The following is a 27,375-nucleotide window of genomic DNA, read 5'->3' as shown; positions in this document are numbered from 1 at the left end:
ATCATGTTTACTTACTTAATACCCTAGTGACTACCACTGACTACCACAAATCCACAACCATTGACTCCCTACTCCATGTTTGCCTGTTTTGCATGCCTCCAACAAAAATCCTATTACCCAAATTCTGCAAACTACAGAAAACTCTAGGAAAAGGAATGGGGTTTGCTTAGCTTTAGGCACATGTCAACTGCAGGGGGAAGGCATACATGCATCCTTTCCCCTGAGTTTTTTCTCCAGTTCAGAGAACTCAATGGGTGTTTAGTGGAGTTCTCGTTATTCCTGCTGAGACAAAGACAAACAGCACTCTGCACATGTCCAACACAATGACGAAGGGCACTACTCATTGCCCTTCTTACCCGAGTACTCCACATGGTTGGGATGCATGAGAGAGGGGTCCATGGCAAACAAAGATCTGCAGTTCCCTGGATACAGTTATTTGCATCTCAGGCCACAGAGAATGAAAAAAATGGCTTGTGATATTAAACATGTGTCTGTTGCTGAAATGTTCACTGACTGAACATCACAAGCAGAGACAGGGAAAGTACACTAAAGGAAAGTGACAGTGGGCTGCTATTTTCAGACACAATCCTGCATTTATAAGAACAGTGCTATACCTTCACAGAACACGGCAATAGAATACTGACTTTTCAGACTATCAACTGGCATGGACTTGCTATAAAACCATGGTCAGATTGGGAGGAGGCCACAGAATTACATCCTTCACTCCTCCGCCGCATTTGAGAGTGAGCAAATCTGAACCCCAGCTAGAACTCCGTATTAAGCAAAAGTCCAGGTTAGCTTTAACTTTTGGTGAATATTGGCACTGATCGAATTCTTAACTGCAGTTTAAGCTCTGTGTTGGGGAAAGGAGCACATGAGCCTGTGGTCCCTTTTCAATCTCTTAAACATATTTAAGAATATGGGAGGAATTCAATGTTGTGCTTTAACCAGCAGATTGCCATAAGGAACAATGGTTCCTCCCCTCCCCTCACATGCTGTTCTAAGGGTTCTCCTGAGCCACCCCCCAGCCAATTTTTTTTTTTTTGGGGGGGGGTACAGACAGCAGAAAGGGTAGGTTCCATTGTGCAAGTCCTTACACAGCGCTTCCACTGACAGGGCGCATTTGCTGAACCCCATCAGGTCCATATATCCTAGCATAAGATTGTGAGGGCAAGTTACATCTATTAGATGCAAGATTAAGCTATGTATAGTTTTAAAATGTGATGCACAAGTTTTGCCTAAAAGTTATGGTTAATCCGGCTTGCTCAAAAAATCAAGTTAATGTTGTAAGTACTGTTAATTACCTTTGTTACGATTTTCAATAGCCCCATCTTGTTTTTTACCTGCCAATAAAAAATAGTTGTTTTTAGAAATCTAGGATCAAAGCACTTTTAGATTTGGATAATGAGATCTTCTGCTCAATTATCTAGTTTTAAAGGGCATTGTTGCACCAACAGCATGAAGAGGAGACTGTTTATAATTTCTCTTATAATTGTGAAGTCTGAAAAGCATTTATTGCTGTGCTGGACCAGGGCTTTTCAGAGTAATTGAGTAGTTTTCTGGACTTCAGGGATGCATACCAATCTAAAACCATACTAAATGTATTAGCAACTAAATCAAGTTTTTTTTAAATGCCAGGTTTGGGAAAGGGGCTGATGGCCACCAGGATCACAGCACGCAGGGAACTGTGGCTTAACCCTTCCCTCCCCAGTCATGATATCATTGAAGATCCTTCCTCACACCCCATTCACCTTAGGGAAAAAAGCTCCCATTGACACTACTGGTAGCAGGGGGCAATTTTTATTTCAACTGTGGCTGTGAAAGAAAGGGTTAAATCTCCTGCAACGTTCCCTATGAAGTTCAGCTCTCCCTGTGCCTTGTGCTAAATATAAAAAACTTGACATAATTGCTAATGACACATTTAGAATCATGTCTTGCTTAATCCTAAGTTACAAAACCAATGTGTTTTAGAAGACAGTTGGAATGTTCAGATTTAATTTCACTTAGAATAAGCCTACAATTCTTTAAATGTTGTAACAGTGTTCATCTGTTCAGAGGCATCATGCTTTGGGGGAACTTTATGCCTCTGAACATTGTGACAGGAGCTGGAAGGTGATTAGTTTCATATGTAAGCTTACAATACATATGTACAGTGGTACCTCCGTTTTCAAACAGCTTAGTTCCTGAACAACCCAGAACCCGAATGCTGCAAACCCAGAAATAGGTGTTCTGGTTTTCGAACTTTGCCTTGGAGGCTGAACGTGCTCCTGAGCTTCCATTTTCACTGTTGCGCAGCTCACTTGAGTCCCCCGCATAGCAATTAAGGATTTTTTCATCCCATTTTACCTTTGGTCAGCAACGTCCCCCCCATCGTAATTAAAGCCTTCCGTTTCTGATTGCAGTGTTCTGAGGTGATATTTGGTGCTTTTGTTTTTGCTATTTTTTGCGTTTTTGTTTGTGTGGCTTTTTCATTTTTGTGACTGTGGCTTGTTTTTCATTTTTTGATTGATTGATTGATTCTGTGACGGCAAAAATGGATACAAGTCCCCCATCCAAACAATGACTATCATCAGTGCAGGTAAGAAAAAAATATTTTATTTTTTATCATCTATAATACTGTCTTATTTATTTTATAGTACAGAACATTGATTATTGCTTTCATTTTGTGACTCAATGGTCTTGGTTAGATAGTAAAATTCATGTTAAATTTCTGTTATAGGGGTTGTTTTTAAAAATCGGAACGGATTAATCCATTTTGCATTACTTTCTATAGGAATGTGAGCCTTGGTTTTGGAATGCATTGGTTTAGGAACAGACTTCTGGAACCGATTAAGTTTGAGAACCAAGGTACCTCTGTACTTATAAGCTCAAAAGCTGAAATCTTCCTCTACCCCCAACCTCAATGAGTTGTTCTATTCATGAGAAACAGGGGAAGTGGGGGATGATTATAACAAATGAGATTCTTTTATAGCTATAGTTCAAATGAAATGAGATGAAATGCTTCTGCTACTCCTTTTACTGGTTTACCCAGTACAAGCATGGAGTGCATACAGCCCTAAACCTCCTCACATTACCACTTGAATTGTGTGTTTATTAGGTTACAACAAGTAATAGTATTGCTATTAATCCAAGTCCTGACATATCAAGATTAGTAATGGTGAGTTTGACATTAATTCTAGTAAATGTGGAGATTTCTCAGTGTTGATTAGGTTCACACTAAAAAAAAATAATTCTTTGAGTTCTGAGCTAGAGCCAGGTCATCTATGAGGTGCAATACAAACCAAAGAGGTGAATACCATTTTCCAGGTGAAGCAGTGTAATTTTGAACAATATCTGAATACTCTTCTCCATGGCAGCTGTGGCTTTATACCTACCTGTCTAGGTATTGCAAAATAAAAAAATATCTCAGGGGCTAGAGGAGATGGTTAACTTCAGAAGAGACGCAACAAATGATATGACCTTTCTTCAAATATAAAAAATACCATTCATGTTTTTTCCTCTAGTATAAAAGAGGGAGCACCCAATAGTCTATGGAGTTTACTAATATCAGACAGGCCTCACTTAACACATGCTATTTTTGTGATACTGTTAAGAGCACTTGAGTGATTGTATTAAGTGAGTAATGAAGTGTCAGATGAAGCAAGTTGGGAATGTTAACATGAAAGACTTCAGAGACGAAATTGACAATTTAATTTTCAATCTTACCCTCTTGGACAATGGAAGGTGCAGAAGCAGGAGTTCTATGTAGTTATTTTGTACCTGCCTACATTGTTATTCTGCATGGTCAACACCACTTGCAGACATTCTTACAGAAGAGAAGCCAACTACAAAATGTATCTCTAAAGTCCGTCCAAAACTTCATGCTTACTTTTCTTGTCCTTTTTCTCTTTTTCTTTCTTTTCTTCTTCGTCATCACCTCCAGCACCAAGCAAGGTAAAGATAATTCCAGTTTGTGAGTTTACACCTACAGCAGTAACTACCATTCGTCCAGAACCTTCCATTACATGAGTACCTGAAATGTGAAAGCATTCATATTCATGAAAAGTTCCAGACCGACTTTTGCTACAAGTTAGCGAGACACTTGTTACAATACTTCCATTAATTTCCTATAGCAGAAACACATGTTTGATCAATAAAGTATATTCAGAAAATATAAAGAAGTAAAGGGTTTTATAATACCCAAGAAATGCTAAGCCAATAAAAACTATTAAGTAAGACTATAGCCATTTGAAAATTTTGTGCCTACCAATAGCCAGCTACTGGCTAGCTAATATATAGCTGATGTGCAAGATCACTGGTAAATGCCTAAAAACTGGCACTATTGCAGTTATATCCCCCCTTCCATAGCCACCTTTTCACTAGGTTCTCAGGGCAGCATACACATGATTACTCCCATTTTAGCCTAACAATCTTTCAGGAATGGGTGTGTGTGTGCAATTTTAGAAGTAAAAGAGTGCACAAGTAAACCCAGAACAGTTACCCTTTACATTCTGAAAAAACCCCTGCAACTATTTCTCCCCCAGCCATGTTCCTCTTATGCAAATTTAGCTGAGGGAAAGTCACATGGGAGGCAGGATGCAGAAAATAAGCTGGCAGGTGAGCAGGATTTGTGCAATCCACATGTGGCCACATTTGTGCTTATATAAGATGCATGTCTACCAAGTTCACATGCACACATACATGCACTGGGATGCATCCAATGTAACACTAAGTTAAAGTGATTTTTAACTCCACTGGTGAAATGCTTTGCAACAACAGAATGCTGTTGCACAATCTATTGAACAACAAAGTTACCAACAATGTGATGTGCAACACTAAAACTCATGCATCTTTGGGACAGCTGAATATTCCTGCATCAAAGTGGGTTGTACATGATCACCCTCAGGATCCCTTCCAACTCCACAAATACCACATTTTTCGCTCCATAAGACGCACTTTTTTCCTCCTAGAAAGTAAAGGGAAATATCTGTGCGTCTTATGGAGCGAATGGTGGTCCCTGGAGCTGAATTGCCCAGGGGCCAAAAGAGGATCATGCTTTTTATTTTACAAAGAGAAAAGGGGGTGTTGAAAGGACCCGCTCAGCAGCTGATCAGCAAGAGATCGGGAGAGAGATAAGAGTCCCAGCTCCCTTTCAGCCCCGCCCTCCATTGTTGAATGTGCTGCAGAGGGAGGCTGTTCCCCAGCAACATGTGACTGGCTGATTAGATTATCTGTCTGGAAACTGTAGAAAAGGCTCCCTTTCTGCAGAAGCTGCAGAAATGTGAGTTGAACCCCATAAAAATGGGGCTTTTCCTCTTTGCTTTTCCCCCTTTGCAAAAAAAGCTGCAAAACTTTTAGCTGATCCTCAAACAAACAGGGCTTTTAGAGGAGGAAAACCAGAAAAAATATTTTTTATCTTGTTTCCTCCTCTAAAAACGAGGTGCGCCCTATGGAGCGAAAAATACGGTATATGATTTTAGTTTCCTGTTAATTAGGTTGCTTATGTTTTATTCTAGATTGTTTTGTTTAATATTTTATTGTGCTGTAAATATCTTTAAGAGTTTTTTCTTAAAAATATAAAGAGCTATAGAAATGAAATTATTATTATTATTATTATTATTATTATTATTATTATTATTTATTAAAGCTACATCTGGAGGGCCAAAGGTTCTCCACACTTGATGTAAAATATAGTGCTGTACTGTACTTTCTTCTTGCAGGAGAACCACTAAACACACATTTCGGAATGAAAAGTTAGTGCAGCCATTTCTCATTTCTGACCACAATATTTTAAGAATGTGGCCAAGAACCAAAGGCACATGCACTTGATCCTTCCTTGCCAGCACTATAGTGGGGCACCCATAAGTAGCCTCAAACTGCTTTGGATAAGGTGCAGGAAAAGATGAGAGCTGCCATTGCACCTGTCTACCAATTTCTCCTTTAAGTACTTTCCCATTCCCTAGGGTTTTTTTGGGGGGGGGTATTAAATGTGAGAGGGAAACTGAAAGGAATGTTTGAGATTCCTGGAGATGTACCTTCTGAAAGGGTATCTCTCTCAAAATAAAATAAAATCCATTGTATAAACACCTTTCTCCACATTTGTAGAAACAGCCAAGGCCTATATAAGCTGGAAGTAAATCTGCCACATTATGCCTGTATTATTCCTCCATTCCTGGATTCAGAGTTTTGTTCTAGTGATCTAGCCATCAAGCCAGGCTGCCTTGTCCACCTGTTCCAGATTTCCCAGCAATTCATATATTGAGGGGAGTGAAAGTATTGTGCACTATTGCACAATCACAACAGATCAGACATAAGGGGTGAGATGAAATGGAAGAAATGGAGCAAATGCTGAAAGAAAAGGGATGAACAGATGGTTTCTGAACTGCAGACGTACAGAAAGGAGAAAAATGAGTTGGTAACATGTTATGCAGACACTTGCAAGTGGGGAAACAGATGGGCTGCAGACTTGTAGTGGTGAAGACACAGCATGTGCTATGGGGCACACAGAGAAGGAGGGATGTTTAACAGAGGTCAGAGAAAGAAGAAACACTACTATGGGAGCAAAGCCAAGAAGGGATTAGCAGAATTCACTGAACACAGTTACAATTGTAGCAAAAAATGCTTTTCAGTAGTTAATGCAGCTGCCATGCAGTCATGCTGGGTTAATAAACTAAAGTGGCCCCTAGAGGAATTTGAGTTGGGCGCTCCAGTAAAGTCCTTTATGCTATAACTGCTTTTTATAAGACATTTTATTACAGTTATACAAAACGGCAGTGTAGCATTAGATAGAACATAACATTCTTAGTATTAACACACCCATGTATTATAATAATTAGTTGCATGATATCAAGTTGATAGGGAAGAAAGTTTTCAAAAGAAAAAACACATTTCAAAGACCAGACAACATTTCAGCATTCCCATGAATGCTACTTTTTCATAAGCTGCTAATGCATCTAAATATTGCAATCAGTCCTGTATATATGGAGCACATCTGAGTTTCTACTGGAATACTTTAAATCTTAGGCCATGATACACACTCCGACAAGTCCCATTAGGTTAGTTAAGGGTAGCATTCTAATAAAATCCATTATTTTTCAAATGATTTGTAAATATACTGTCTTGCAAAGATAATGCCTATCTACCTTAAGTGCACTGAATTGAGCAGATGTAAGTATCACCAACAGCAGACTCAGGCAGTGAGTGCTGACAGGTATGTAGCCAAAACAGGGCCACTGAGAAATATCAACATGCTCAGGAGAACGCTCAGTTTGTTATTGTTCATGGCTATACTACTGTATATAAGGTAGTGAATCAGTTAATTCCAGACTGGCAATAAGGTTTAAATCTGCATAATCTCTGGGGTATAGTGGAAAACAATAGCTGCCTATTTGCACAACTGAATTCTGTCAACTGGAACACTCTGCAGTACTTCTGCAGTCTAAACCATATAACTCACTTCAGGCTTTGAACGATTTCATCTTTTATTTCATTGATGAGGAGCTAAATGAGGGCATGTTGACTAAATTCAGAGGGTCACCGCATCCATATTACTAGCGTCTAATAAAACTACCCTATGAACAGTGTTTAATAAATATGGGAAGTTGAGACATTTCAGCGATGCACACTTGCTTAAAGTAATCACATTAAAGGATACTTGTATGTCTGAAATCCTACCTGTTGTTAAGACCCATCTTTCCGGCCCTGAGAAGGTTAAAAGCATGATACATAATACATAAGAGCACTAGATCTTAGCATGCTGTCATCTAGAAAGACAGTGTTTCACATAACCTAGTTCTTGAAGTAGGAAACTTTGTCCAGTTTCCAAAATACCTCATGCTCAGTTCTTAGCTATCATTTGATCACTCACCTGAGAGCAACATAGGATCTCGATCAGATGTTTTCTTAACATGATCAGATTCTCCAGTTAGTGAGCTTTCATCAATTTTGAGGTCATTTCCTTGTATAAGTACACCATCTGCTGGTAAAAGGTCACCTAAAAGAGCCCAAATGGTACTTTTAAAATACATTCAATAAGAAGTTACCAGAGATGACATAATAAATAAGTATATTTACCATATTTTACTTGTGCAATATCACCAACAACTATGTCAGCTATAGGTATCTGGATGACTTGGCCACCCCTGATGACAGTAAACTTCTGCTCTTGTTCAATGCGGCTTTGCAATCCCCTAAATTGTTTCTCTTTACTCCAGTCATTGAAAGCTGTGACTAATACCACACAAACGACAGACAGGAGAATTGCAGCTCCTTCGATCCAGCCTGTTTCACTTTCATCCTCATCTTCACCAGCTGCTACTGTTCCACATACTGGAAAAAGTAAACAAATAATCAGCATCACATACTCAAATCTTAATATTGTTCTGCATTAATCTTAAAACTGAAATTTATCACCCAAACTTTATTACACAAGAAACCCAATTATACTGACTTAGACCCAGTATCAAACACACACTAGCTTGGTTAAGTATTTTGACAGCTTTCCTAAGGTTACAGCAAAGCTTGAGTTCAAAAAATATGGTTAATGTTCATATTATGTGGCTGCAATTAGGCTACCATGACAATGGTATCCTACCAGTATATTACAAGTGCTATCGGATTATTCAGATTAAATTTATCAGTCGACACACAGCAGTTTAAAGTGCATTCAACGCATTCCATGTGAGCATACTTTTCATGTCATCCACATGATTCAGTCATCATCCAAGTGGCAGTCCACATTCTCCCCCAATATAATTATGTGTTTCCACTGTGGTGCAACAGACATTCTCTTCAACTCACAGCTTTGTTCAAGTTTAGTACATGGGGAAACTTGCATTTCAAAAATAAAAATAAAATTAGCTCAATGCACAGGTAAACAATTACCTGTGCACATACCCACGATGGACCTCAGGTTTCTGGAACTCTGGGACAAGTAAGGAAGTACTAATTGAGGGGAGGGGGAAACACCTCACAGTGAGAATACATCCTATCAAGCACACCACACTAGTGCACATCCAAGGGGTCCACAGCACCATTTACATAACAAAAACTACCATAACGTTTTCAAAAGTAGGGTGTCCATGGCTTGGCTATTGAAAAACGGGGGTCTGAAGAACATATTTAATTGGGAACCACTGGTGTAGACAATAAAATACTTAAAGAGTTCAAATGAATGCTCATGTGTGGATGAATGTGAGCAAAAGCACACATGGAAAAATCCTATCTGTGTGACACACATGTGCATTAAGACACTGGTATGTACACAGCCAAGGTATCTATGCCCATGCAGGATGTGTGGGTGTTTCTGGATAAATATCCCTCAACCTCCCCTTTCTTCTTGTGCTGGGCATGGAACATTCAACAGTTAAAGCAGAAGTGGCTTGGGAAAAACAATGGGGTTTGCCCACCACATAGAGCTTCCCTGCCTTTCACCTTTGCCCACTACAGGTGAGTACACAGAGACTATTAATAACAGGCCAGATGTATATGTGCTGCAAACAGACCCACACAATCTCTATTCTTCCTGTCTATACTAGAATTGCCATGATCTGGAAGTGGAACAAAGGACTGACGGGGTCCTTGCTGCTCTCGTTTCAGAGAGGTAAGTGGAGGGCTTGTTGCAAAATTATTGGCAGTTTTGAATAGATATTTTTATGCTTATCATTTTGTTGACATACAATGAATGTGGAAATCCCGAGGAACATGACTCCTTCACACTTCCCACATAAGAATTGTTTTCTCTATTTTCCAAGACTAACATGCAACTGAATATCAGCAATAGAAGCTGGTATTTAACTACATTAGGAAGAAGGCTTCAACACAGAAGTAATTTAGATGTAAATCTTGATGTATTTTAATTAAGAACCAGTCCTAGATAGTCAAGCCCAGGTATGGAAAACTTTTGGCCCTCCATATGTTTCTGAACTACAATTCCCATCTTCCCTGGGTACTGACCATGCTTGCTGTGGTTGATGGGAGTTGTAGTTCAGCAGCATCTGGAGGGCCAAAGATTCCCCACACCTAGTCTACTCCATAACTAGAACATACGTAAAAGTTCTGGTAGCAGAGCTTACATCAATACTTAAAATTCTTTTCTTGTGGTCATAGGATTTAAAGTTTCTACCCTTTCCGTTGCACGTAACAGATTCCCATATTCAATTTTTAGCAGCTATGGGCTTATAAAAAGGTATCATGATGGTGACCAACTCTTGGCAGAGTACTACAAGATTTCTGGATAAATATGTAAGCAAATTTGATCAACCAAGAACATCACCCCTGAATATCTTCCATTTTTTTCAAGATAAGAGTCTGATCCATTCTGTCCAATAACATATTCCAGGTTCTAACAGATTAAAGCCAGGGATAAAAAGAATGTAACTGTCAGTAGACAACAAATTAGAGAAGTGGTTAAGTTTTCATGTTTTGCAGCAAAATATTCACCATGAATAAGTCTGATATACAAACACACACCCCACTAGCGGAGGTCACATCAGTATTACTCATTTTCGTGGATTAAGTCTATTATGAAGAATTTTGACAAAGGATAGTCCTATTTAGCCCAAAGAATTGACTCAACTGATGTCAAAAAGAAAGAAATGAGACAGAATGGGTATGCTTTTAAACTCTCCAACTATCTATTAAATGATTAATGCATAACTCTAGATGTGAGAAGAATGGCAATAGTTTGACATAAAAGGTACACTGATGGGCAGTACATTCATTATGTTATCTTTTTCCAGTGCATGTATATCTGGTTCAGAGTTTAAACAAATCATCCAGGTCAGATTACTTTCTGCCCAAGAACAGGGTAATGATGGGAATGCCTGAACAAGATAACTGTTAGTCATGTTTCAGTTCTAAAATTCAGTCTTGAGCCTGTTTGGAACTCTTTGGCTGGGGTTATTCATAGGTGTGACCTTGGATTTCTCCAATATACATATGACTTCCCATTGTTTCTCTCCTTTCTATCAAAACTAGGTTAGGCAGTGGAAATTACGAATTAGTGCTTGGGCATGGTAATGAACTGGGTAAGATGCAATAAACTGAAACTCAATCTAGACAAGACAGAAGTATTATTAGTGGGTGGTCTATCCAACAAGCTGAGTGGTTCACAATCTGTTTTGAAGTAGGTTGCACCCAAAGGAACAGAAGCATAGTCTGGAGGATGTTCCTGGATCTAGCACTGTCTCTTAATGCACATGCATCCTTGGTAGTTCAGAGAACCTTTTTATCAGCTCAGAATGATATACCAGTTATGGTATTATCTGGACAAAGATAGTCTTGCTATAGTCATCAATGTTCTGTTAACTTCCTGTGGGGGCTTTGCTCTTGTCTGCTTCTGAGCTCAATTCAAAGTGCTGGTATTAACATTTAAAGTCCCAAGTGGATTAGAGCCAAATTACCTGAAGTCCCACTTCTACATGTCCCTGCCAAATCAGCTGAAGTGGAAGCCACAAGGGAAAGAGCATTTGCCGTAGTGGCACCCATTCCCATTATGGAATACTTCCCCCCCCCCATGAGTTTACCTACATTGTGGTCTTTTTCAACACCTTGTAATGACCTTTCATTTTCCCAGGCTTTTTTTGTTTGTTTTATTACTAAAACACATTGCACTATTTGTTTTCTGTTGCTGGTTTTCTTATGTTGCTGTTTTAACTGTTTATTATTTTAAAACCAACTTCATGGTTTTAACTTGTGTGAACTGCCTGAATAATTTTTTTATTTGGCAGTACAGGAACGTTGCAAATAAATGAGTTTGGGGTCAACCTGAGAAAAATTTTTTACTTGATTATCCTGGATCTCACAGCTTTTGAAACCATTCAGCACAGTATACTTGTGGATCACCTGTTCAGGCTAGGACAGGTTTTGACAAATCCATTCACTAGGTTTAATTATGATGATAGCCTTCCCTGCTTTTGCAAATGAGGTGGTGACACATTTCAGTTTTACTATTCTTTGTGATTATTTGCTGGGGACATCATCTGGCCCAGTTCTTCCAAGCCTATGCTTTTTCCTTGGTTTCCTTTTGGCAATGTCCTAAGTGAGGCTCACTTATACTATGGGTTAGTAAAATAAAAGCAAAGGAAAGGGTAAAAATCCAGTTGCTACCCCACCCTGGCTGAGTAAAAAGACAGGGTGGGGAACAGATGTCCTGCAGTGCAGCTGAGCAGGACGTGAACTGGGGAGAGGCCCTCTGGCCCAATCAGATTACTCCTGCTCATTTGCATCTTGTCCAGTGGCATGAGTGGGTGGAAATACCCCATCAATATTTCACTCCCCTTTTGTTGATGGCATTCTTAAGTTTAAATTATAAAATTATTTGAAAGATTGTTCAAATTTCCAATTAAACCCTAAAGGCTGCATTTCAGCTGTCTGAGAAGCCTTTGTTAAACTAAGGTCCATTGTGTTTTACAAGCTGAATTTTTCAAAAACAAGCACCATACATAGGACTGCAGCCTTAGAATCAAATTATGTAACTGGGAACAGCTAGATATTATGTAGTGTTTTGTCAATTAAATAAAACAGATTTCTCTCATCTCCTCCCGTTTAGAACACTGTTCATGAGACATTAATAGCACAGTGATATGCTTGACATTGCATGATTTAATCAGATCACTTGCCATAGTAGTTGGTGGAGGAAACAAATCACCACTCTGAGAACCTTAAATCAAAGACAATGCACACCAAAAATTTGTTTCATCATTAATTCCATTTAAAAGCAACAACCCCATTCAGCGGGGGGGGGGGGGGGGTTGACTGTAGCTGATAAACAGAATCCAGTTTATAGAAAAAAAACTTGTCACAAAAAGTTTAGGGTGTTATTCACTAAGTTTTACTCAGAATAAACCCATTTACCGTATAAATCCATATCAACAAAAAGAAGAGAACTCACCCTAAAACTAACCTACAGGTGGTATCTAACGCCAAGAAAATTAGTGCTAATACGCCCAGGAACCACACCAAAATGCTGGAGAGGGTGCACCTCCACAGGCACATACTTCCACATGTGGTGGGAGTGCCCCAAAATCTAAACATTCTGGACAACAACAACATGACACATATATAAAATAACCAAGCAAGTGTTAGAAACCACCCCATAATTGGTCTTATTAACATCTTCCAAGACAATAATGCCCCCTTACAACACAAAGAACTCATAATCCATCTACTCTCAGCAACCAGAAACATCATAACCAGACACTGGAAAGACCTGTCAGGTGTAAACATGGACCAATGGTACCAGGTAGTATGGGAAACAGCCCTACTAGAAAAACTAACCAGTAACCTGAAACTGACACGGGGACAAACAGAAGAAGACACCTTCACCCCGGTATGGTTCCCCTTCATCACACACACAGCCCAACAAGACAATGACAAAAATCTACCGACAGCAAACAAATCAATATGGCTAACCTGACCCAAAACACCCACCAACCCCACTCACACAGGAAACCAAAGATCACAACAGCCAACCGCAAATGAACAATAACACCCCACGCCAACCCCGACCTCTCTCACCACCAAAGGAGCACAAGTGAACAACACAGAACCTACACAAACAACGCTGACACCAAACCCTACTCATATCAAGTAAAAAAGAAACATCGTCATCCCACCCACCTCTCTCCCCCTTTTCTTCCTAATGTCTCAACAACAAAAACTGATTTGTAAAAATGTTATATGGAAAAATACGAGAGAGACATTGGACTACCTTTGTAAATCAAGAAAATCTTTAATAAAAATTTTTTTAAAAAACAAAAATAAACTTGCACTAAGCAGTGCCTCCAACTTTAAGCTGCTTTTTCCAATAAATGACATACCAGCTGCAAAAAAGGAAATAAACCCATTTAAATTAACGAGCATGATCAAGTTAGGTCCATTCATTTCAATTTTTGTAATAGAAAATGAGTAAACATGTTATTGGTCAAATTTCATACTTTCCTCCATATTCTGCGGTATAGTAGAAAACAATGCAAGTATCCAATACTTGAACTATAATTGTGAGGGAGGAGAGAAACCATTTAAATCAACCTACATGAAGCCTGAGCTACTTAATTTTAAGACAACTTCTGCTTTGATAAATTCATATGTTGTTGTTCTGTCTAAGTGTGACTTAGACAATCTGCGAAGTCATGGCTTAGAAGTTTGAGACACTTTCTTACAGTGACTTCAATACCTATCAGGCCGGAGACAGCTGTGGAGCGAGGTATGCTGTATGATATTCTACAAAGTTCCATATTCTGTCATACTTCTTAAAATTAACATGAAACAATTGAGAGATAATATTAAAAAGGGGGGTGATTGCATCCTATTTCTTCTTTTTGGTAGATCCACGAAGTACTAAATTCTTTAAATGGTACCTATGGATAACAACTGAATGCATGATAAAAGAACTGAAGGAATAATAAATGATAAAGTAATCTAGGCTAGACTAATTTTATTGTTGGCGATAGCTCTTACAGATGTAGGGACCAGTAGTTCTGGAGAGGACTTGATTTCCTTGAAGAGCTGGGCATGCAAGAGATGGTATTCCTAGAATCTCAGTTAGTCACCATAGCCAGGAATGCTTTATACTTTCTTAGGTTTGTAGGCCAACTACACCCACATAGAAGACAGTATCTCTGCTGCATCAAATATGCTTTGATAGGCATCAGGGTGGACTGATGCTGTACTCTGTTACCATGTTTGATCAAATCCTGGCTTAGTAAATCAGGATATGCATGAACCTCATGTAGTCCATCCATGTGATCCAATCGTGGCTTCTTCAGAGGTCGCTAACCATCATAATTCTTGGTCCACATATAATGGAAAGCCATGGTTAACTGCAGCTGCCTGGTTTGTTTTTCCACTTGATCAAAGAAAGAAGTGAAGTGAAAACAAAAGGGCTACATTTGAGTGCATGGTGGTTGTGCACATCCAGATTTATTAATCAATGATTTGATTGTCCAAACTAGGCCATCATATGGGTGCATTCAGATAACACCCAGAAACTTCAGTTAATTCCAAAAGCAGCAGTGTATTATATAGCCATTGGTAACGCACCTGTAATGGCACAACTGCAGTGACTTCAAACCTATTTCAGTTCACAATTTGAAGTGCTAGTTTTAACCTTTAAAGCTGTAAATAGCTTTGGTCCAGACAGTGGCGGAACTTCATGCTCTGGCACCAGGGGGCGGAGAGCAGGTGGGGGCGGGGCTGGCATGTGTCCTGGGGGCAGGGGGTGCGTCCTGGGGGTGGGACACCCAGCGCGGGCGGGGGGGCAGCCATGATAGCACCCTGCCGGGATCATGCTGCCGGGGGCGGTGCGCTCCCCCCACACTCCTCTTCCTCTGCCAGTGGTTCCAGATTATGCAAAGCAGCAGTAGAAAACTTGTAGCTCTCCATATGTTGTGGGACTATAACAACATCATCTCTGATCACTGGCCATGGTGGCTGGGGCTCATGGGAGCTGGAGTCTAATGATATCTGGAAGGCTATGAGTTCCCCACAACTGACCTAAGGAAATGATTCTCCACACACCCAAAAATCACCAGGAACGATCCTAATCCAAACATTTTCTGAGACCAGATTAATGTATGAGCAGTAGTTTATTTTCAACAGTATTACTGCACGCTGTCCCAGTGCCAAAGTCATATTATCTTCTTCTAGAAATAGGGTGAAAGCCTCTCCCACTGCTACCCCTCAGATCTCTAGCAAAATAAGGCCTTTATTCAATGAGTAGTCTTTAAAACAATACTGCCACCCCCACCACCACAAAAACACACCTTTTGCCTGCTGCTGCTGCTATGCAATATACAATGCAAGCATTTTAGGGTGATTTCTGATATTTTGGCATGGTTGTATCAAGTTAATTGGAGTGCTTATGTTTTATTGTAAATAGCTGTGAGGACTCTCTAGAGCTACATGGCTAGGCACAACTTCCACCCCACCCCAGGAAAAAAAGCATCCATATCCAACAATACACAAAATAAAGGTATGTACAGAAATGCAACATGCTTGAGACATGTAGGAAGCTGAGTTTAGTGGATCTTCTAAACCATAATCCAAGGCAAAAGAGATTAAAGAGAAAAAAATGTAGGCACTGATTTTAAGAAGGGCAGCAGTTAATTTTTAAAAGGACAAGTGACAAGGTGATTTAACTGAACTACTAGCATGCCAGTCCAGTCATATTTAGCGCACCATTCATTTTGGCCCTTTGGGCCACTACCACAATGGTAGTCACCATGCAACTTCTCAAACCCGAATCTCTAAACAGAGTCCATGGTGGACATTCAGTGCATGCTTGGAGACACTTATCCTGTCATCAAGATTTCATGTTAAAGTGTGAAAAATACAGAGAGAGAAAATGCTTCAGACTTGGTACAATGGTTAAACTGTTAAGACCCACAATTTACTAGATTGGTTTTATGCCAATATTTGCTTTTTACTAGAAGAACAGAATGTAGTACCGGTACTTATTTACATGCTGCTTCTGTGCCAAAAGCTCCTAAGCAGTTTACAACTATAAAATCAATTATAAATTTTTATACATAATTAAAATGCACAACACAACTTGAATGGGGCATGAAAAGATTCTTAAAATATGCCGTCAAGCAATCCCATTACAATTGAACAGTTTAAAAATAGCTAAAACAATACGATCAGAAGTTCCATTCAGGGGGATTTTTGCCTAAAGTGGTATGCCTTTAGGAACTGATGGAACACCAATACTGATGGAGCTTCTCTTATTTCAGCAGGGTGAGCATTCTACAACACTGGTGCCACAAGTAAAAAAGCCTCCCCTTTTCATTAGTAAGGAGTGAGCCTGCCCCCGGCCCCTTCTCTTGCTCGGTCCCTTTCTCAAGGGATAATTCAATGTGAGGGCCAGACGTTCCTGTGTATTCCAATGCTTCATTTCAACTACAGTGGTACCTTGGTTTATGAACTTAATCCATTCCGGAAGTCCATTCTTAAACCAAAGCATTCTTAAACCAAGGCATGCTTTTCCAAAGCAGCGGGGGACTCAATTTACAAATGGAACACACTCAACATGAAGCGAGGGCATGTTCTGCTTCCAAGGCAAAGTTCACAAACCAAAACACCTACTTCCGGGTTCGCAGCATTCTTAAACTAAGCTGATCTTAAACCAAGGTACCACTGTATTTACATTTCTCCTTCTTGATGAGAGCAAGGAAGAGAGAGCATGAGCTTAGGTTTGCTCCAGGAAGGAAATCTGAGAATACCTTATATTTGGGGAAATTAAAGAGTACACCAATCTCTTTACAACAATCTCTTAGCAAATACATTGTGACAGAACTTCAAATATTTGGTTCAAGTGATGACTAGAAGTCATTCTACTCAGCACTTGAACCAGAATTTGCTTATCATACAATTATACTATGAAGCAATTATAATATAAGCAATAAAACAACTTAATGGCTTCATGCAGACCAACTCTGCAATACAAAGATTTCTGCAAACGAGACATGAAGGCTGGCAACATCAAGCCGGATGTCAGGGAACAGTCAGCGCCCAGCGGGATGGTGCAGGGGCTGTCAAGGGATGGAGAGCCACAGCACTGCGGGGATAGCAGGGGGATTTCTAGCGGGAGCGACAGGAAGGAAAGCAGCCCAGCAGAGAGAGGGCTGGTGGATGCTTCAGAGAACCAAGCCCCATCAGCGGATCCAGCCAAGAGGGAGCAACAACAGTTCCATCGTCCCAATTATGGAGGGGTGTGAAACATAAGGAGGGAAGGAGGAGACTGTGGTGCCCAAGTTCTTATGTTGGGGGCGCTCCAGAAAAGCGCCACTTCCGGGATCTGAAAGTGAATAAGCTGGTCATGGACTTTTGAGCTCTGCACTGTACATATCTGCACAATAAAACCTGTAAATATCCAGGACCTGAGTCGAGCCTCTTTACTTGCAAGGAACCACAGAAGAACCCTTACACCTGCCATGTGGGAATCTCTTGCAGACGAACGCAGTGCCTGGAGACAGTCAGGTCATGTAGCCAAACCAGTGACCAGAGGAGGAATGACCACTGGGAGGAGTGCAAAGAAAATAAACGCCATGCTGCATCTGCAGCGGCACAACCAGAGACCTTCATCTGCCCCAGCTGAAACAAAACATGTCTCCTCCATATCACTCTCTACAGCCACAGCAGCTGCTGTAACTTTCCGATGGTTTGACTTCACCCACAAAGGCACATGCCTCCATTGTCTCCAAGACAGAAGGGTGCAAACAACAACATAACCAATACAAAAACTGGCAGACAATACCCAAACTCTGAAATACATTTCGAGGTACACAAGTGTAAAGAAAAAAACTGTTTACTTACATGCTTCATTCCCTCCTGGTGGTTGGTAAAAAGAAAGGCCCAATGATACTACGGCTGCAATTTCTAATATAATTAATGTAACATCCTGTAGTGCTTCCCACACTAACTGAAGAAATGTTTTTGGCTTTTTAGGAGGTATAAAGTTCTTCCCAAACACAGCTGCTCTCCTTTCTATATCTGCTGGGTTTCCACTTAAGCCTAAATATTAAAAAGAAAAATACAATTTTAGAGCAATTTCATTATCCATACATCACTTAACAAAACCCTTTTTGCTACGTAATTCTATGAACACCTTAAGCATATGTTGCACAGTTGCTCTTTTGGTATTTAGTGAATTTAACAGGACTCTTTATGTCCTATGCTTTCTAGAAGTTACAGAGGTATGCGCTATCAAGTGGAACTCTACTGTAGACGTTTCTAACATGGGGGGAAAAGATAGCTGCAGATTTCTCCTACCCCCAGTGTTACTTAACTAATAGTGGTTTGTTTTATTTGAGTTTTCCCCACAAATATATGTGCTGCAGAGTTCAAACAAAGCAATTCCCAATAAAGCCAAGCATTTGTTTTGGAGCACATCATTCCAGCATATGCTGAAATTCCTAGTCACTTCAGAAACTTGAGCTCAACAAACAGGAGAGTTAAGCAGATGCCTATTTCTGTTTTCCCAATACAAAAGTAATTGTTTTTATAACCACAATGCACAACATGGCAACACCCACCCAGATGCTGAACATCAGGAGGAAGCAAAGCTACATCTATATGGGGTCTTTTCCTTATTACACATTACACAGAAGCCCATAGTGCAGGGCCAATACATAGGCTTCAAATACATTTTTATTTTAAGGACAGCGGAAATTGTATATCTGGCCTCAACAATTAGAGCTACATGGTTCATCTTTGAACTAATCCTTCTCATGTAGGAAAGGATCACTCAGCAAGTCATCCAGTGAGCCAGATTTTGCATTTCTGGTAATTCATTAGTACACTACTAGCTGGAATAAGCCCAGGTTTCTCCCTTACACATCTTATCACTTCCCATCTATGGTATTTCAGTACTATTCAACCAGACCTCATACTCATCCACATTTCAAGATGAGTGTAGTACATATAGAAGCAAATTGCAGACTCACTGGGAAACTTTCACCATGACTACTGAAAGCTTCTTGGATGTTTAAATTGCTCTTCAGTTGAATATGACAACCCTCTCACAAGAATCATTTCTTATCCAACATGGATATTTTTAACACAATTCAGGCCACACTCTGTATCCCTATTGAAATGAGTTTACAAGTTCCATTCTATTATTTTCCAATGAATTATTAGAGACACACAAAAAGGATTCTCCCCACTTTTTAATGTAGAAATCCCTGCAAGCTGAAGAGGGTGGGTAATAATATCCTATCCTACTCTTTCATATAAAACTTAATGGAGCAATATTTATTTATTTATTCATTACATTGTGTCTCAAAATTCTGCTCCAAGGATTAATGAGAAAAGGAAAAAATACAAAAGCTGAAACAGCAATCACTACATTTTTTTCCTACTACAGGAAGGAATTACCGGTATTCAAGGAATTATTAGCAGTAGGAAAAAGGAATCACTTCTCTTCCTTCAGGCTACCAAACCAAAAAAAGCAACAGTCCATTCTATAGAGATACAAAGGTTTAGCAAAAGATACCTAAGCACTGCAGGGTGCTAGAACCTGGAAACAGATACTACCTTGCAGAGTTTGTTGCCTGTACATTTCAAGACAAAATTCTTTTCAACCAAACATTAGAGAAATCTCATTGGAGGCACTCTGCTCCAAGAAAAACAACATGCAAACCTCATAAGATATGCTCGCTCATTTACAAGGTATCTGTTTTAACACTTTTGCATTTGTCTTTCTGGCTGTTCTGAGTAAGTAATACATACTACTAGCCCCAAACAAAATTCATTTAGGGAGTTTCAGATTCCATAAATTTTGAGGTAAAACAAGGCAGTCTGTGAACAATGAGTTTAAGAATGTTAAAATGTTCTCCACCATGGCACACAACTAATATTTAACACAACTGTAACTAGGAGTGTTTACAGAAAAACATTTGGATTGCTGGAAGTGCAATATTGCACATGAGAGGTTTCCTCCTTTTGTCTGGAAACTAGTGACTGGTGGAATTTCAAAAACAAGAACAGTGATCTTAACCTGATGGTATTGAGTGTCTTCACCCATTGAGAATTTGTTTAATGCCCAAACATAAATTGTCAATTATAAAGTCATTTCAAATCCTGCTAATTATGGAATGGCTGAGGTAGGCATTGGACAAATTAATTGCTTTACTACATATTAAGAAGTTGGGTAGCTGTGAAACCTTTCCCACAGGCAACAAAGATTTAGCAGGAAAGCACCATCTTACTATCTTGAATGGTTTATTTAAATATTTAACTTATTTTTTCCTTGAAAGAAAATGTTTAAAATAGTACATTTAAACACATACCACAAACTAAGGTTTCGTTGCCTACACACACAAGTTCCCTAGACTGAAAAAAATCAATATTGTTGTTCCTCATATTCAGTGCATGTGGCTCTTGCTCCAAGGAAACACCTTCCCCAAACCTGGTGCTCTCTGAAAGTTTAAGACTACAACTCTCATTGCTCCCAGTCAGCATAACTAATGGGAGTTTTAGTCCCAACCTGGCTGGGGAAGACTGCTTTAAAAGCTCATTTTACTTTGTTACCTTTACCAACACGCAGACACACAAGATTTAAAGGATTCAATTTGAAGCTCCTATCAACAACCCTAGGCATCGTTCTTACAGCCAGCCCCTTAAATGTTGAAATAACGTAAGATGTAACTTCTGAGTGGATTTTAAATACAGCTGCAAGCTGCAAGGCATTTGTGCTAGGTTAACCTTAAATATTCAAGTCTGTAATTTTTATGTACAACACCTTAAGTTGTCTAACATTTGTAACTTCACAAACTTCTTGTAAACTATTGTGTAAGAGAACAGCAGGCTTTAATCAACATTTTATTAGAAACCTGGTATAATCAAATAAGACTAACCAAAAATGAAAATGTCAAATTTTACATCAAATGTATTATGTTCTTCTACCTCAATAACTATTGTTGCAAATTTTGTTACTACAGTATCTCTTAAGTGGTGTCCAACTGTATAAATGTACAGGCAATTTAAAATATATATATAGTAGATCCAGGCCAGGAATTTCAGCCACTGACCAGTAAAACATCCTAGGCAAACAATGAATGCATCTATACAGACCTAAATATTTTTCAATATAAATTTCCCATATAAATGAACAAACATTTTGTAACTTTTTGAATTCAGATTCTTACCTTCATTTGGAGAAGTTTTCAATCTTGTACAGATTCCATGTGCATCTCCATAGCAATCTTGTATTTTATGCAAAGCATCTGCAGCACGCAATTCCATAAGATCACGAAGCTCTTCAAGTGTAATGCCAAAGTCTCCATGATTGGAATCTTTTATAGTGTATTTTACACCACTGTATGCTACTGAGTTGTTAGCCATGTCTCCCATGATGTATAGTGTTCAAGGAAGAAGTTATTTCCAAGGAAAAACAATTTTTTTTTATTTGAAATATTTCCAAAAGGAAAATCCTTCAGATATGAAAACCATCAAAAGTGCAGGTATAAACCACCAAAGAAGATGAGAGCCATTAGATACCCTTTCCAGGAGTGTTATCTTGAGTGCAATCCCATTGTTGGTTCCTTCATTCCAATCCAAATGAAAGGGGAATACAATCTGCAAAAGAAAGAAGATGATAGCAACAAGATTCAACATTGCTCACAGAAGCATCACAGCCTTTTATTGTCTGCTATGCATCTGGCTAAGCAGCACTATGACACCTCTGATAAACAGTGCCTCTTCTCTACCTCTGATGTTCTGCCAATGCCTACCCCATCATTTACCCACCCACTCCTTGTTCTCTTACCAAAACTTTGCCTCCTCAAGGCTTCAATACCAAACTAGCTTTCCAATCCACCTTCCTGCCCCCTACCAGTTGCCCCTCTTCCTACTCTTCCCTCTACCCACTATTTTGACTACAGTCACCTACGGTAACTCATTCTCTGTCCTCCCATTTCCTGGTTGCTATCTCCTTTACCATTATCATTCCTCTTGTCCACAAAATCAATCTCTTTGCCCTCTGGCTCTTTCCCTCCTGCATTTATTCTCCCTTATAAAAATACTCCTTAGTCCATCTTCCCTCTCCACATCACCCCAGTTCCCTTTTTCCTTTGCCTCCATAACTCCTAGAATGTGCTTGCCTGTTTACTCTGAACTTTTTGACTTCCCTTCCAAATCTACTCTTGACCCCCTCAATCTGGTTTTCACTCTTTGCATGCCACTGAAACTGTTCTTTTGCTCTTTAAAGCAAAATCTTCAGTCCTCATTTTTCTTTCTCTCTCTTGCATTTGATCAGTTGGTCACACTCTCTCTCTTTATTCTCTTTAAGCCTTAGGTCCCTGCTATGCTGCCCTTGCTGGTTCTCCTCTTACATTCTGCTTTATTGCTTGCCCTGCCTCTCTTCCTGTTTCCACTGTGCCAAAATTGTAAATTGTAAATGCCTCTCGATCTCTCCTCTCGATCATCAGAATGTACCATGCATACCAATGGTGTTATATAAATAATAATTCAATGAGTTAACAAATGCAGCACTAAGGTGGTGAAGTGAAATGCTCAAGTTTTTAGTAGTAAGATAATTGAATAAAGGATGCTTTAAGACTCAAATTAATACACCCTTTATATCTTTTAGTATCACCATTCACCAACGTGCAGTTTAATTTTCTTGGTATCAACTTGAATAACTTTACATTAAATCGAAAATATTAATTAAAGGTAATCAATCGGGACAACAAGGAGTTACTTTTACAGAGATTTTGCAGATACAAAGCACACTCACTCAGCTTACTCAGTTGTACCCATATCCTGAGCTTCTGGCTATAAGCTGAAGTCAGGGCTGAGCTTCCTTTATGACAGGGCTCACCAACCTAAGGCCCATGGGCTGGAAGTGGCCCGTGGAGGTCGTTTGACCGGCCCATGAGCCACCCCTAAACTGAGCTACCAGCACAGCGCAGCATGGGGATTCGCTTCCGTGGTGCCGGAAATCGCATCTGCGCAGACGCCAAAATTTATGGGGGCGTGTGCTCATGTGCGCACGCGATCCAGCCCATGGAGGGATCTTCGCGAGACTGATCCAGCCCAGGAAAGATAAATCTTGCTGGCTCCTGCTTTATGGACATGCTCTACCTACCATAAGCCACCATGCTATGTAAATAACTAACTTACAGGCCAGGTTAACCAAATCAAGGCACTCTTCAAGCTATTTTACCTCTGAACAACATATCTGATATAATCAGTCTTAAAATTAATTCCAGAAACCTTCCTCCCAGCAGAAATGCTAAAGGATTCAAATGTTTTAACATTTTCAACTTGCCATATACTAAGAAGAGACACCACTCACATCAATCTCTCGCAGCAATCAACAGATGCCACCTTATCAAGAAGTCCATTGTGCATGATGCTGGAATCAGGTCCTCAGAGTGGCAACATCTACCCTTTGTGACTCCTTCCAAATATAATTCATGCAAGTGTCATCTCTACTGTGTTTCGAGCACCCGCTGAAGACTTTCCTTTTTCAACAAACCTTCTAAGTGGAAACAAAATAAAAAATAAAAAAAAATCCTTCCAGTAGCTACTGGAAGGATTTTTTAAAATTTTTTATTTTGTTTGACTATGGCAGACAAACATGGCTACCTACCTGTAACTTCTAAGTGGGGACTGTAATACCAGCTGGTATCTCTATTAGATATGAAATTGATTTTATATATGTAAATTCTGCTGCTGTTGTTTTTAAGTTGATTTATATGTGCAATTGTGGACCAGGTGCTAAGACAGTAGCTCCTTTTTTGAGCTTTGTAAGGAGAACACTTCTTTCCCAGATGCTGTATGAAACACTCATGTGGGCCCACTCACACATTGCAGTATTGCAAGCAGTGCAACGTAAGTTCTTATCCAAAATACTGGGGGTACCTAGATCTATTCTAAGGACCTAGACAATTCTAAGGAAATTGCCTGATTAAAGATGGTTTTTCATTCAGTGGGAATGTTTACCCAGAAAGTGGCCATCACCTGTTGGCTTAAGACAGTCTTTTGGCTTCACTTCTGGTTTTATTGGTATCTGAGGATCAGAGAAGGGATTCCTGGGAAGCTATGATGTATGCACTTTTTAATGTTTGGGCTTTTCATTAGCCCACTTGATAATGATGGGCTGCAACTGTGCTCAGTTCTCCAGATGACTTGACTGATGTCAATTTTCAGACCATTATGGAACTAACTGCTGGGTGCTGCTCCAATACAATATATAAAGATTTTGTCACTCTTCCTAGGAAAGTGACCCCAATATTTGCCCATTATTTGCTCACAGGAGTTAAGATAGCTCCTGATTAATCCTTACAGCTGATGATGGTGAAAGGAACTATGGGACTCAGTATGGTGTGGCTAGAAATTGCCCAGCTGGATGCCCCAAAGTAGAGGACTTGGCACACTTTTTAACAGAATGCCCTTTGTATTCAGATTTAACTATTTGATATCTCAAGCCCTTAAATGTGGGGATCAATAACATTTCTCTCTAAGTATAACTCCATTCCTATTGGCCACTAGAGATCACAACAAGTCATACAAGGGCAGCCAAATTTGTCAGATTGGCTCATGAATACATTGAAAGCAACTCTGATCACCCAGCAATGGCTATCAAGTTATATAACCAGTCATCAATACCCCTTTATTGGCAGCGCTCACAAAATATTATGGGGATCGAAAACAACATTGGGACAGCCTGATAGATGCCTCCAGTTATATCGATGCTAACGATTTTTCAAGATAAAATTCCAAAAAGATGCAGCGTATGAACAAAAGGAGAAAAGTATGCAAAAAAAAAAATAAAATAGCTATACATACGCATTAAGGAAGCTGATTTTTTTTACAACTACCCAGGAAAAGATTTTGAAAGGTTCACTGAAAACATCAACTTAATGTGCTGCAGCAGAGAAAGAAGTAAATCCAGTTTGGGGAATGATTAGGAAAGCAATTAAAATGCCAGATAATATCATAATGCCATTAGATGAGTGCTGTCCAGCCACATTAAGAATACTGTGTACAATTCTTGTTCTATGAACCATAAAAAGGAACATATAAAATTATCAATGAATTACAGTACCTTTACACTGAACAATGGTTGAACTATGGTTTAGTTTGAAGAAGAGACACCTAAAGGGGGGGGGCGGTACATGGAAAAGGCTTATAAGGTTACAGAAGTAGTAGCGCCACTAAATAAAATTAACTGGCAGTAGGTTCAGGACAGGAAAACAATACTTACAGAACTTACAGTGTTTTTAAAAATATTGTTATTATTGTTATTTTAAAAATGCTAAGACGTATTCATGGAGGTCTAGCAATGACCATTAGCTATGGTAGCTAAAAATACAGTCTCCATGTAATAAAGTGGCGTAAAAAGAAGTGTGAGCAACACAGCTATGAAAGATATATCTCCCCAGCACATTTAGGTCTTATTCCCCATTGTCATTTCCTTTGACATGGTATAAAGGGAGTTTACTATTCCTTTTAACAGGATTATGTTTTAAAGCAATGTATTATTGCATCTCATCTGGAAGGATTTGAGAAACAAAAGTAGTGGCACAGAGTTGGTAGTGCCCACACCATGTCACTTAAGCTGCCTTACATACTGGTAGTTCCCAACTGAGACTAATCCACCTCTTGGAAAGTACCCCAGACTCCTTCACCCACAACAGTAATTTGTTTTCTTTTCGACATTGTAGCATAGCATAAATCAAAGAAAAAACAAAAAAGGTTTACTTTTTAGTAGGTTTGCTTATGCAGAACAGACAGATATTGGCATATGTGACAGGAATTTCTGCTCAAATATCACAGTGCTGGCCTTTACTGTGCAGTTGGTAGTATGGAAGAAACACCAGGAGGAGCTGTGAAATTATGATTTTGAAGACAATTTACTTTAGCTGTGGAGCCAACAAATTATCTCTTGAAATGTGTACACAATTCTGCTGATGGACTCTAAGGAATCCATGGTCTACGCAGGGGATTGTAATAAAGTATGAATGGGGGAGGATACAGGGTGTTCAAGGTTGACTTTGTAGCACATCTTTAGTGATGTAGCAGTTTGGAACCCCCAAAGGTGGGAGATACCGGTAAGTGTGCGTCTGTGTGTGAGGAATGAGGACTTAGAATACTTAAATTGCCTCTATGCCTTACTAGCTCATGCATTCTGCATGTTAACAATATTATATTTAAAGTTTAACACTACCCTTCTAAAATCATGTCTCTCTTCCCACATAGGGATAAAAGAGATCCCCTTAAAAGCAATAACTAATTTCATTTGTAGTAGTGTCATTTGAACCAAGATATATTTCATAGCTAACCAGAATCCAGACACTATCCATAGACCCTTGCTTCACATGTTGTCAATATCGCCAATTCTGATGACAACATGCTGCAAGCTTACATAAAGGTATCAAACTTTGTGCTCCCAAAATGAATTGTATCACTACAACATGCTATTTTGCTGACTTTAGAACTAATGTGCCATCACAAGTAGGTGAAAAGTAAAAGCTTTTAACACCCACCACCACAACCACCGGTGTCTGAGTTGCAAAATATTTTTTGAAACATTCAGGAATTGAAATATTCTAATAGTTCATTTCATAACCAACAGTTTAATCTTTGGAGAATACTATGTAGAAGGTTTGACCTTCAGCTACACATTATCAGCAGCCCAGCTCCAGTGAATGCTCCCAAAGTGATTATCTTAGGAAAGCCTTTGCTTAAATCTAATTAGCTCAAAAGTCCTTACAAATCTGTGAAGTACCACATTGCAGCCGTAGGATAGTATCTCAGTTTTGCTTTCTTCTTAGTTTTCTAGCATTACTAAATACAACTGCTTACTCAACAAGTGTTTAAACAATGTTTTATTAACATTTAAGACTGCCACAGGGCAGTCTCAACACATGTTTTCAGCCAAATTCAACA

The 27,375-nt window shown here is 39.3% G+C and overlaps 1 protein-coding gene across 10 annotated transcripts in view; it reads right to left on the bottom strand.

Moving 5' to 3' along the window:
* Window positions 1–27,375, bottom strand: part of ATP2B1 (ATPase plasma membrane Ca2+ transporting 1) — a 68,138-nt gene that overhangs the window by 18,267 nt on the left and 22,496 nt on the right. For 6 of the 10 annotated variants that reach the window (XM_033161937.1, XM_033161932.1, XM_033161939.1 and 3 more), the window contains exons 2-7: window positions 21,627–22,056; window positions 18,295–18,492; window positions 8,053–8,307; window positions 7,847–7,972; window positions 3,869–4,012; window positions 1,305–1,343 (exon numbers count right to left, since the gene is read on the bottom strand). In XM_033161937.1, coding sequence (XP_033017828.1) covers window positions 1,305–1,343; window positions 3,869–4,012; window positions 7,847–7,972; window positions 8,053–8,307; window positions 18,295–18,492; window positions 21,627–21,831 — 967 coding nt within the window. In that variant the 5' untranslated portion in view covers window positions 21,832–22,056. Of the gene's footprint in view, window positions 1–1,304; window positions 1,344–3,868; window positions 4,013–7,846; window positions 7,973–8,052; window positions 8,308–18,294; window positions 18,493–21,626; window positions 22,057–25,531; window positions 25,555–27,375 lie in introns of those variants that run through there. The other 4 variants (XM_033161938.1, XM_033161940.1, XM_033161942.1 and 1 more) reach the window with 2 other exon arrangements.

The sequence above is a fragment of the Lacerta agilis genome, chromosome 10, assembly GCF_009819535.1.
Source record: "Lacerta agilis isolate rLacAgi1 chromosome 10, rLacAgi1.pri, whole genome shotgun sequence".
NCBI lineage: Eukaryota > Metazoa > Chordata > Lepidosauria > Squamata > Lacertidae > Lacerta > Lacerta agilis.
Note: the sequence above shows the minus strand (reverse complement) of the source record. Positions and strands in the feature narration are given on the sequence as shown.